Here is a 12,805-nt window from a genome sequence, read left to right on the forward strand (position 1 = left end):
TTGAAAATTGGACACAAAGTGGCATTTGAAAAGGCGCATGCTTTTACATAGCTACTATTATATAGATGTCACACCTGTGACAGTTAAAATATGCTTTTTAGCAAAAGCAACTACATCTCCTGGATGTCAACGCAACACATACTATACTACATAATTTACACTCAGGGCCAATCTTTAGAATTCTGTGGTTCAGATCTACACACTGACTGCTTCTCACATGGACAATTATATGTTGCGTATTCTAGAGTCACTAAACCAGACATTCTCTATACTTGCACAGACAATGGAACAACCAAAAATATTATATACCCACAAGCATTATGAAATTACATATATTAGAAACCAACTCTTTCTCTTTACTTTCTTTTCCATTTAACCAGACTGGGCCACAGCAACGCTTGGTTGGGTACAGCTAGTTATAACAGTTTGCTACGTCTCTATCCCATTATAGATGCCTACTTTTAAACAAATATAGATCAGAAGTTTGATCAATGCCTGAAAGATTTCTAAAGCAGGCAAGGTATTATTTAGCATACTGATAAGATATTTTAAGATACAGCAGCAAAGAGCACAATTCTGTAGTAACTTTTTCAAAACTTAAAAGTCTATCCTCTTAGATAACACAGATTTCTAAAATATCTGTCAGTGGAGGATGATCTTAAAGTAAAATCCTCAGTCTAAGATTGTCCTTTGGCCAGTTTTATGAGATTAAAATTATCCACTGATCTAATTTTATTTTATACCTCCTCAAGTTACCTCTCTTTTAGCAACTGAGAAGGTTCATAACAGTTTCCCCAGTCAGTGGTGTTCTGTCACGCGCTGGGCCTGTGACTGACTGTCTATTATATAGGACGTACTCTTTACGCCCAGCGGGAAGCCAGGGTGCCTAAAGAAAGGTTGTTGAGGAAATTTTCCTGAAAAGATGGCCTTGAAGTCTTTAAAAGAAATAACAAAGTATTTATTGACGAACAAATAATAAATCTTCAAGGAGTCTTGTCCCCACAGGACAGGCGATAGGCTTTGAATAACTGTGAAAACCCTCTTATAACCCCTCCCAGGCTATCTGTTATCTGAGCCTAGCTGGTCTGGGGCCCACTGCCAACTCCCAAGTGCGTCTGGTTGTTGAGTGGACCTACCAGCCAAGACTTTCAGATGTTTCTGTGCTGTTGTTCTGTATCCTCGGACACAGATATCCCTGGGGTTCTTTAACCCTGGTGCTCTTTATCCCCGGTGGTCTTGAAATATGAAGCTTTTTACGGGACGAGCTGGTCTACGTCCTATAGCTGAGCTTCATAAGTGAGACTAACTTAAAAATGGCTCCTTCCCTCCCAGAGCCCTGAACAAGGGGCGGAACCAAACTTAATGGTGATTGACAGGTGGCCTGTCCTATGAATGCAAACATTTGCAGCAATAAAGTAAAGTAGAAGGTTCTGGTACAGCTGTACCAGCACAAGTGGCATCTCCTCAAGGAAGCAGCAATGCTCTGATCCATGCTAGCTGGGCAGATAGAGGGTATTCCTGGATCAAAGCATAATACAGTCATTGATGCACTTCCATCTCTTGTTGTTAACTTCTGAGTGTGGATGCATGTAACAGGGTCTTTGATGAGAGTTCAGCAACTTGACAATTTTTACATGTGCTTAATTATTTCTGTGGCCACAGTACCTAATAAAGTGTGGGAAGCTTAGATTTGAAACTACAACTCCCTAATCTGCCCACCACCATGTCCACTAGCCATGTTGATGGAAGATTCTAGGTGTTCTGGTTTAAAAGAGACAGTTTTCCAAGTTATGTTAATGGAGTCTATAATACTCATGTTTTTCTAGTTTTCATTTTGTAGTCGAGTGGAACACAGACTGATTTCAAAGGATAAGGTATTTACTCCAAGCAACTTTATCATGACATATATAGAACACATTAAATTTCAGAGAGGGAAGAAATGAGCACAGCAGAAGGGAAACTAAACACACTGAAAATGATAGCAATATGGCAGTGAAGCAGAACATTTTCACAATGAGGAAAAAGTGTCAGATGTCAGCATTTGTTACCCTGTTAGAACTTCAGAAGTCTGTTGAGAATATCAGAATATCTTTTCAACAAAGCTTAATTAAAGTTACATGAGCCACTGTGACAATATAGCAGTGGCCTTCTTGCCTCTTTCTTCCATCAGCTGTTGCCCACTGTTTTATCTCTTAGGCAAAATTAAAGCCCTGCTAATGAAAATAGCCAAGGATGGATGACGAGGAAGAGGTCTGATGAAGAAACAGTCAACACAGACACTGAAGCCTTTCACAATGTATTCAAGAGTGCAGGAACCAGAAGGTCTGGATTTTGTAGCCCTATAAGGTGGCAAGAAAGCACATTTCTTTCCCAGGATGAAATATGTCATCAAATAAAGGATACAAAACTAGATCCACAATTAGATCCCCCTCTGAATCTATTCAATTTAAATTGGCAACATTTGATGATTAACATAAAATTGCTTACCTGGAAGTCCTGATCATCAATTGCAAATCTTTCACGCAGATTACGAAAAACCATAGGACAATATTCTTTGAATTTGAAATGGCTTGGCATATTTTCTCTGCAACATAGATTTGATAAATAAATTACCATATATACTCGAGTATAAGCTGACCCGAATATAAGCCGAGGCACCTAATTTTACCACAAAAACTGGGAAAACTTATTGACTCGAGTAAAAGACGAGGGTGGAAAATGCAGCAGCTACAGGTCAAATTCAAAAATAAAAATAGATATTAATAAAATGGCATTATTTGAGGCATCAGTAGGTTAAATGTTTTTGAATATTTATATAAAACTGTAATTTAAGATAATAATAAGACTTTAATAAGATAAGACTGTCCAACTCTGAATACCTATATACTCAAGTATAAGCCAACCTGAATAGAAGCCAGCCAGGACCCTCACTTGAGTATAAGCCGAGGGGAGCTCTTTCAGCCCTAAAAAAGGGCTGAAAAACTAGGCTTATACTCAAGTATATACAGTAGTTAGGAATATTTATCTTCCATAACTAAGCAACAGTATGTTCCCTCTTCCACTGATCCAGACTTTGTCTCAAACACAGTGATTATACTCTCATACAAAACATCAAAAGGCATTACAGAGAATTTCAACAGATTTTTGCATTGTGGCACAAAATGTCATGTTGCTCAGTATCCTTCAAGAGGACCTGTTTAACTAGAAAAAGTGAAGACCATTTTATCTGTAATAGAAAATAGCACAGAAATAACATTTGAGAGAATCTTAGCTACAAACCACTGGATCTTCTTTCACTGTATTTGCAGGAAATCACAAAATACCCGAAATGGCAGTTGTGATCTTTGTTAGTTATTTTTGCAAAAATACCAACATGATCAAAAGAAATTGTCTTCATACCTGGTCCAGTTATTCATTTAAAAACATCCTGTTTCCCCAACATGGTCCATGGAGAGATATTAAACTATAACTCCCATCATTCCCAAATAGCATGGTAAATGCCTTATTATTGTCTACTTGGGCACCAACTCAACAAGAACTCATGCACAGGCATTTCCCAATCCTAGTATCATAGGCCATTTAAGTGAGGGCTGGGGTTTCTTCTATTGAAGATTGCGTTCTCTCAGTGGTGACAGAATCTGTCAGGGCTTTGTCAGTACTCAGCAGTTGCTTCCTCTCCTTTCTCTACCATTCCGCTCCTCCCTCCCTGTTTCCATCTTCCTCCCAGTAAAGGGACAGCTCACTCTTGCCAGATATTTGAACTGATGATTTGCAGAGGGCTTTTGAAAGCAGGCCAACTGCAGTATGAAACTGGCCAAGGTTGGTGATTGCCCAATCCTGATGAACTAGAGATGGTGTGAATCACAGCTCAGACAGTTACTCTTGACAACTATTTTGTTTCTGCTACTCACAGTAGTGCTTCAACTACTTAAACTGTTGACACCAGCAATTACAGTGCTTTAAAAAGAAACTTGTTCCATTGCTCATTACTTTTTGATGACTTTGAAGATAGTATTACAATGGTTAGAAATGGAAAAAAAACTTGAAAAAATCCTATCAAAATGTCTCTGAAAATGAATATTAAAAGGTAAATCTAAACAGCAACTAGAAAACTTACCACACTAATAGAATAACTTTCTTCTTGCTAATTCTATTACCTTTTGCTATGGGACATTATTACATTTGTAAACTCTGTGGCAGAACCTGGTTCCTTTGGTGAGCCTGAAACTTTAGAGTAGAGCACTATTCTCTAATCACTTCCATCTGGTCAAAAGCTCCCAGCCTAATTAACAGGAGTCTGATTTAAGAATAAATTATTCATGTCTTTGCTATTCAAAAGACAGCCTAGTGCAATGCACACTATGTGGGATTGTTCCTGATAGAAGATTCAGCCTATCTCCTGACTGTGATGTATTATCAAGAGTGCATTACTGTAGTGCTCCAGTTCCTCATTTGTTTCCAGAAACAATCCATAGTGACTGACTTCTAAAACATCAAATAGACTTACAGTAGAATCTCACTTATCCAAGCCTCGCTTATCCAAGCCTCTGGATTATCCAAGCCATTTTTGTAGTCAATGTTTTCAATATATCATGATATTTTGGTGCTAAATTCGTAAATATAATAATTACAACATAACATTACTGCGTACTGAACTATTTTTTCTGTCAAATTTGTTGTATAATATGTTTTGGTACTTAATTTGTAAAATCATAACCTAATTTGATGTTTAATAGGCTTTTCCTTAATCCCTCCTTATTATCCAAGATATTCGCTTATCCAAGCTTCTGCCGGCCCAAGCTTGGATAAATGAGACTCTACTGTATTTGCTGCCCTTCTTCATTTAAAATATATTTATACACACCTTTAATAACAAATGCTAGCAATGGAAATCCCTTGTTTCACAGGAACCCATTAGCACTCAGTAGTACCCTCTCAATAATTTGGTCTATTAAGCATAAATTGCATAGCACTGTTAATAGCTGCATTAATTGATCTCCAGTTAGTGAGCTCAAGAGCCAGAGATTCCCAGTTCTCAGTGTCTATGCCACAGTTTTAAGGTTGTCTTTAAGTCCATCTTTAAATCTCTTTTCCTGTCCACCAACTTTCCGTCTTACGTTCTTCAGTTGGTAGAAGAGTAACTACTTTGGGAGATGGTGATTGGGCATTTGGACAACCTGACCAGTCCAACAGAGTTGGTGGCAGAGGATCATCACTTCAGTGCCAGTGACTTTGTTTCTTCTGGTATGCTGACATTTGTCCGCCTGTCTTCCCAAGAGATTTGCAAGATTTCTCAGAGGCAACACTGATGGAATCCTTTCAGGAGTTGAGTGTGATGACTGTAGACAGTCCATGTTTCGCAGGCACATAACAGGGTTGGGATAATAAAAGCTTTATAAACAAGCATCTTGGTTTCCCTACGAATGTCCTGATCCTCAAACACTCTCTGCTTCATTTGGAAAAATGCTGCACTTGCAGAGTTCAGACGGTGTTGTATTTCAGTATTGATGTTGATTTTTGTTGAGAGATGGTTGCCAAAGTAACAGAAATTGTCAACATTTTCTAACATTACACCATTAAGCTGTATTTCTGGCATTGCAGAGGGATTGGTTGGTACCTGTTGAAAGAGCACTTTGGTTTTCTCAATGTTCAGTGAGAGGCCAAGCTTTTCGTATGCTTCTGCAAAGGCATTTAGAGTGGCATGTAGGTCTTCTTCTGAATGAGCACAGACCACATTCTCATCAGCATATTGGAGTTCTATAACAGATGTTGTTGTGACCTTGGTTTTGGCTTTCAGTCTGCTGAGGTTAAATAGCTTGCCATCTGTCCAATAGAGGATTTCCACACTGGTGGGAAGCTTCCCATCAACAAGGTACAGTATTAGAAAAACCTACAGTTGGAACCAGTTTGTTGTTGTTTACCCTGAAATAGTTTCTGACTTATGGTGACCTCAAGATGAAGCTCGCAAGAGGTTTTCTGCAAGTAAGAATGTGACTCACTTAAGGTCACCTAGCAGGTTTCATGCCTGAGTGGGGATTGAAATTCTTTTATCTAGAGTTGCAGCCCAACACTCAAGCCAGTACATCATGCTACCTCCATCACTAAGCTCCAGACTTCTGATGGTGACATTCACACATGCATTTAGCAGTTTTGGTTGTGTTCAGTTGACTTCAACCTATGGTGACACTATTAATAAGAGATCTCCACAGCCCTTCTCAGGACTTCCTTGATTGAATCTATCCATCTATAAGGTTGTCTTCCTCTTTTCCTACTGCCTTGTACTCTACCAATTGTCTTTTTGAGTGATATATCTAGCGATATTCTCATGATATGGTCAAAAATATAACAGTTTTAAATTAGCCATATTGGCTTCTTCTAGTGAGAGTGCAGGCTAGGTAAGCCAGAACAAAAACTCATGTAGCACAATCTTTTATGACAAGAGAGCAGGGTATGGGGGAGAGTAATTCTATAATGGTTTGCTTTTAGCTGGTTTTAAATTAATGAGAAGGACACCACTATCATCTGCTTTGTGATGAAGTATTTCATTTGAAATGCAGATATTTTTATGAAATTTTAATTTAAAAATTGATACCCAAGTTAAAAAAGACTATCCATGAATTTACAATGTATTCTACAGACAAGGTTATCTGCTTACTTGTTGAAGAGGTGATTGTCCACTTTTATCTTTGAATATGCTTTGAAGTCATCTGGCATCAACATAACAGGGATTTGAACATGGCTCAGTTCATTGATCTACAGAGAGGAAGGAAACAAAAATTAAGAGAAATATGAAACATGGAAAAATATCATTATAGGCCAACAGCTATATCTGTTAGTTGAGCAATCTCCAGATTTTGTTGGGACACCCAGCCTACAATGAATGCCCTCAGCATGGTTAATAGGAAAAGGCTATGAGAGCTGCCTTTCAAGAAATTGGAAAGGCCAAGTGTTTCCTATCTCTTAGATCATTATACATACCACTTTTTTCTACATTTATTAGAGAAGTAAAATGAGAAATGGGTAATGCATTGTGGTTGTTGCTGCTGCTGTAGTATGCCTTTAAGTCAACTCAGACTTACATCAAGTCTACTATAGCATTTTCCCGAAAAGGCTTATTTAGAGAAAGCTTTCCATTGCCTTCCTCTTAGGCTAGTTGGTAACTTGCCCAAGGTCAACTGTTTAGTTTCTGATCAGAGATTTAAACCCTAGTTTTCCAGAATCTTTGTTAAATATCTGACTACTATTTTACAATGTCTTGGGTATATTTAGAAGCATAATCTAAAACACAAGTAATAACTGATATACAATCAATAAAGAAAGATTATGTTCTGTCTACACTGAAAATACAGTTCAAATTTAAAAGATTTTCAAGCGGTATTATCTTCTTAATTCAGTTTTTAGCAAATATGTATTACAAATTATTTTCTAATCACACTCACTAAACAAGTAAAAATCTTAACTCTTGAGCAGTCTTATCAGTAATTGTGAACACGTCCTGTAGGTAATGAATTTCAGCCAGAACTCTCTCATATCTTCAATACCTTGCACCATGTCGTTTGGGCAAATAAATTTAAATCCAATTTAAATCCTATTTGGATCAACTTTTTTCCTTCCATCCATATGTATCCAACACACTTTCCTTTCATTTTTCTAACTGCTAAAGTGACATTTATAACATATGCAAAATCCACGTTTTTCTACAAATTTATGAGACTAGAGAAGCTTGACTAACTATAGATAGAGGGCTTGGAACTGAACACAATGGAGACAGGCACAACAAGGCAAGTTTTGAGTAGCCTTTGTTCTCAATCCCCAATAAAAAAATTAGTACCCAAGATGGTCAGAAATTGGAAAAGAGTCCGTTGTTTCACAATTTTTGGTGCCTGGCTTTGAAGACTAGGAGGAGCCAGCTGCAATTGTGTCTTTTTGTGTCACTACAGAGAAAGGAACCTTTGTCTAATCTGGTGATCCAATAAAACAGGGATATGATAATAAATTAGACAAGCGTTTCTACACGAAAACAGTTTTGAACAAGACAATAAAAAGGTCAGTAAAACTTGAATGATATGAATTATATTATGAGGGTTTGTTCAGTGACAAACCATTAAGTTGATGTCAAGCATATTCAATCTCTGGAAATGCAATACCAGGTATTAAGAGAATATAACAGAACTACTTCCAAGGAACCCATTCAGTGCGAGACAGCCTTTTCTAAGCTAATGCTGTCCAACATATCTGGATGGCATCAGATGACTATAAAGCAGTTTTGGCCAAACATCAGAGCAGAAATTCTGGTATGAAATAAGAGTCATTGAGAATGTCTCAGATGCAATACAAACCATCTAAAAGACCAACACATTAATCATGGTACGAGTTAAGCTGTTGGCAAGGATAATACTTGCTGACATACATACATAAACATACCTGTGTAATTAAACTGACTAGGATTTATTTAAGAAATCAAACTCTTACTATGAACAAATGAAATCTGACAAATGTAAAGTGGGAGGCGAGCAAACCAAGTACAGTTGCATTCACATCCTGCTGATACGATTTCTAGTAGGTGAACAGTTGGTCACTGTAGAAATAAAAAAAATTGCCTACTTAGTCCTTGGTCTAATCTAGTATGGTTCCTTCTTATGAGAAATTCGACTGTTTCCTTTGATTTTGGTATTTAATATGAAGATGCCTCTTTTGGACCATGACTAGTCTTCCTACAGGATACAGAGCATTATCTGTGGCTAATATACTGATAGTTTTATTGAATTCTTTAACTTTGAATTGCTAATTCTAGTACCAGTTGTTCTGATGCCACTGCAATGTGCCTTCCCATTCCTTAAACTAACTTTCTTGACAATCCAGTTTTTCTGTTCCAAGATTATAGTACAGATATGACAGGATAATAAATAAGTACAAGTGCCCCCTTTCTTAGACAGCAAACATTGAATTTCTTGAGATGTTTCTGTACTGTTACATCTAAGAAAACAATTAGATGCTATATGAGTAGAACGTGCCCAATATAATTCAATTGAAAACAAGTTTTACCCTTGTTGGAGCCAGAAACCTCTTAGTTAAGTCCCAGTCTTTCTTATTTAGGCTTCTATCTAAGAAAGGGATATGTGGCTTCACAAAAGCCCCTAGATCCCAAGAGAAGTTTACTGTTGCTAATGAAGTTTAAAATTTACTTTCCTTTTTCTCAGTCCACACGTGGACACGAAGGAGACTGGCCTCTGCCTGCACTGAGATCCCTCCAAACCAACGGAAACAGCATCTGATACAAAATGTAGGTTTGCAACTCTAACATCCTCTTTGATTTTTTTTTTACCTGACGAAGAAGCCAGTAGAACTTTGAAATTCTGCATGATTATTGACCAACCAAAATGTAGACAATACAAGGCATACTTCTTTTGTGGATTTCGGTGGATTTTGCTGTGCGACCGACATAGATAACCCTGAACATGTTTCCTGAGGATGCAAGTGGCTTTTCCTAGAATTACAACCCAGTGATTTAATAAGCTGAAGTAAACAACAAGCAAAGAAAGTACCTTTCACTGATAGACCCTAACAGTCCCATAGGGAATGTTAAGGTTACAGGACCCCAAAGAGGAGTAACATTTACATCGCAATTTGTAAACCTTTCCCCAAAATATTCCACACCCTGGAACACTTCAGCTTGAAAGTAACTGCATTGGGGGTGAGAGTAGGATATCCTATATGGGGAGAAGCAGGCTAGCTTTTCACCAGCTCTGACTCTTATATACATACCATTTGTGTGTGTGCTTTAAAGAGCTTCTGTTTTATTGCCACTGGACACTTTAAAAAAAAGAGAAACTACTGGGCAGGAAGGAGTACAAAGTAGGTGACAGATGGAGTGGGAATCACAGGTTACTTGCCTCCCACAGGTTGCTATTTCCCTACCCCCATCCTGGTACATTTGAGCTAAATACAAGCCTAGTCAATTATATGACAGAAAGACTTATTTCCTTTTTAAAAATGAGTCATTTACAGACATATGCTCAAGCCAGTATACAGGACAACACCACTTATTGCCTCCCTCCTTTATGTGAGTGAATAATGTATACACTTGGGATGGGACTTCCTCATTTCTCTCTCAAGAATCATAAGTAATTCTTACAGAGAAGATCTAGTTGTGATTCTATCATCTTGTTAAAAGTATCCTTTTTAGAAGACAGGATTTTGCCTGGCCTTGTGACAAATAAGAAATGTCACTTCTTGATTGTTTTCACATATTACATATTTTTTCAAACAGTAAACCAAGAAAAGCACATACCATTTCTCCAAAATGTCTTTATTGTCTTCAATAAAACAGTGCTTCTTTTTAATACTTCAAATATTTAAATTTTCAGCAGAGGGAGAAAACAAACATGAACAAACTGAAAGAAAACAGCTCATTAATCAGTCTGCATAATTAGTCAGAACTAATTAGTCAGGGGGGGGGGGGGAATGATACAGCATTATACACATTGCCCAAACACCATAAAGGCCAACTGATCTTGGAAAGTAAGCAGGATCAGACCTGATTAGTATCTGAATGTGAGATCACCAACAAATAACTGGTGGTATAGGCTATATTTCAGAGAAAGCATTTGGCAAAACCACCTCACCTCTGAGTATTCTTTGTCCCAGAAAGCCCTGTAAAGTTCGCTGAGTCACCACATATCAACAGGCAACTTGAAGGCACACACACACACACATAATGCATAGTTTCCTACAACCTTTTAAGCATTGCAGTTTTAGCAACCCACTCCCACAGTATAAGGAAGTAAGTCCATAGTAGAGTGGAATCTCCACTTCCACCAAAAGAGAACAAGAGCCATGTTTCTGAAAACAGAGAAAACAGAGCATTTGAGCCTCGCAAATCAGGCAAGACAAGGCACATTTAGGGTGATAAGGAAAAAAGTTAATTATTTCACTTAATATTGTATTTTGACTCAGGAGGTAACATAACATGGCTGACTTTGAATACTATTCAGAGTGACCTGCACCTTGCTATTGTTTCTCAGGCCTCAAAACATCCTAGACCATTCTAAGGAAGGTTATACTGTGTATCATCCCTATAATCACATGGTTTTAGACATTGTTTTTAAATGAACTGGAGCTTCATGTTACTTCCACTTACATGCTCAAACTACTTCAAATGCAAGAAAATGTTTTAAAAAAATATTTGTAGGCCACTGCTAAAATGGACTTCCAACATATGTGTGTACAATATTAGTATTTTTTTAAAAGAAAAAATGGGAATTCTTTATACTGGCTACAGGATGTTAAATTTGGAAACTTTTGCAATATATATATGATGTTATTGCTGTTTCTAATATTGTATATCTTTTCAGTAAGTAAAGAAGTGGCCCCCATTTTGGAAATAATTTTAAAAAGGCATATGCCTTAGGGAATTCCCATCATGAGTAAGCATGATTCTGATCTGCCTACATGGTTCACAAGATTTAGGACTACATTGTTCCTGAAATCTGTGCTATTGAATTTAGAATGGATAATGGCAATTTATAAGGTAACTAGCTGTGCCCGGCCACTCGTTGCTGTGGCGAAGTATGGTGGTATGGGAAATAAAGTATTGAGGAATTGGTGGTAGTTAAGGTAAAGGGTAAAAGTTTTTCCCTGACATTAAGTCCAGTCGTGTCTGAGTCTGGGGGTTGGTGCTCATCTGCATTTGTAAGCCGAGGAGCTGGCGTCCGTAGACTCCTCCAAGGTCATGTGGCCATTGGCATGACTGCATGGAGCGCCGTTACCGTCCCGCCGGAGCAGTACCTATTCATGTATTCCCTTTGCATGTTTTCGAACTTGTGGGTTGGCAGAAGCTGGGGCTAACAGTGGGTGCTCTCTCCGCTCCCCCAATTCAAACTGTGGCTTTTCAGTCCAGAAGTTCAGCAGCTCAGAGTGGTGTTGTTTGCGATATTTTATGTGCTTGTACTGTCTGTGGTCCTCAGAAAACAGAGGATTTGTCAGAGTTTGGTGATGGGAATACTTTGTTGGGAGGTGTTAGGTGGTCCTGATTGTTTCCTGGATGGAATTCCTGTGTTTTTAGAGTGTTGCTCTTTATTTACTGTTCTGAGATGAGAGAGTGATGAGCATGGAATGGCCTTGCACCTTCAAAGCCTGGGTGCTTCCCTCTTTGAGGGGGCGGGAATGCTTTGTTGGGAGGTGTTAGGTGGTCCGGATTGTTTCCTGGACGGAATGCGTGTGTTTTCAGCGTGATATTCTTTATGTACTGTCCTGAGATGAGAGAGTGATGAGCACGGAATGGCCTTGGACATTCAAAGCCTGGGTGGTTCTGTGTCTGGGGGGGGGAATCCTTTGGTGGGAGGTGTTAGTTGGTCCTGATTGTTTCCTGGGTGGAATAGCTGTGTTTTCAGAGTGTTGATCTTTATTTACTGTCCTGAGATGAGAGAGTGATGAGCACGGAATGGCCTTGTAGGTTCAAAGCCTGGGTGTTTCCCTGTCTGAGGGGGGGATCCTTTGGTGGGAGGTGTTAGCTGGGCCTGATTGTTTCCTGGATGGAATAGCTGTGTTTTCAGAGTGTTGATCTTTATTAACTGTCTTGAGATGAGAGAGTGATGAGCACGGAATGGCCTTGGAGCTTCAAAGGCTGGCTGCTTCCCTGTCTGAGGGGGGAAGGATCCTTTGTTGAGCAGCCAGGCCTTGCAGTTGTGAGGGAAGGAAAGGAAATGGGAAGTAACTTGTTTGGTGAGTCCGGTGGCAGGGAGGGGGGGAGTTTAAAGGGGATTTTCCGTGGGGTTTGAGTAGTTTTTTCATTGGGTAGACCCCT

The 12,805-nt window shown here is 38.7% G+C and overlaps 1 protein-coding gene across 1 annotated transcript in view; it reads right to left on the reverse strand.

Annotated features, from left to right (window-relative positions):
* Positions 1 to 12,805, reverse strand: part of pip4k2a (phosphatidylinositol-5-phosphate 4-kinase type 2 alpha) — an 81,095-nt gene that overhangs the window by 47,425 nt on the left and 20,865 nt on the right. Inside the window, exons 2-3 of the mRNA XM_003222159.3 lie at positions 6,656 to 6,753; positions 2,488 to 2,584 (exon numbers count right to left, since the gene is read on the reverse strand). Coding sequence (XP_003222207.1) covers positions 2,488 to 2,584; positions 6,656 to 6,753 — 195 coding nt within the window. The remainder of the gene's footprint in view (positions 1 to 2,487; positions 2,585 to 6,655; positions 6,754 to 12,805) is intronic.

This window comes from Anolis carolinensis, chromosome 6 (assembly GCF_035594765.1).
Source record: "Anolis carolinensis isolate JA03-04 chromosome 6, rAnoCar3.1.pri, whole genome shotgun sequence".
NCBI classification, from domain to species: domain Eukaryota; kingdom Metazoa; phylum Chordata; class Lepidosauria; order Squamata; family Dactyloidae; genus Anolis; species Anolis carolinensis.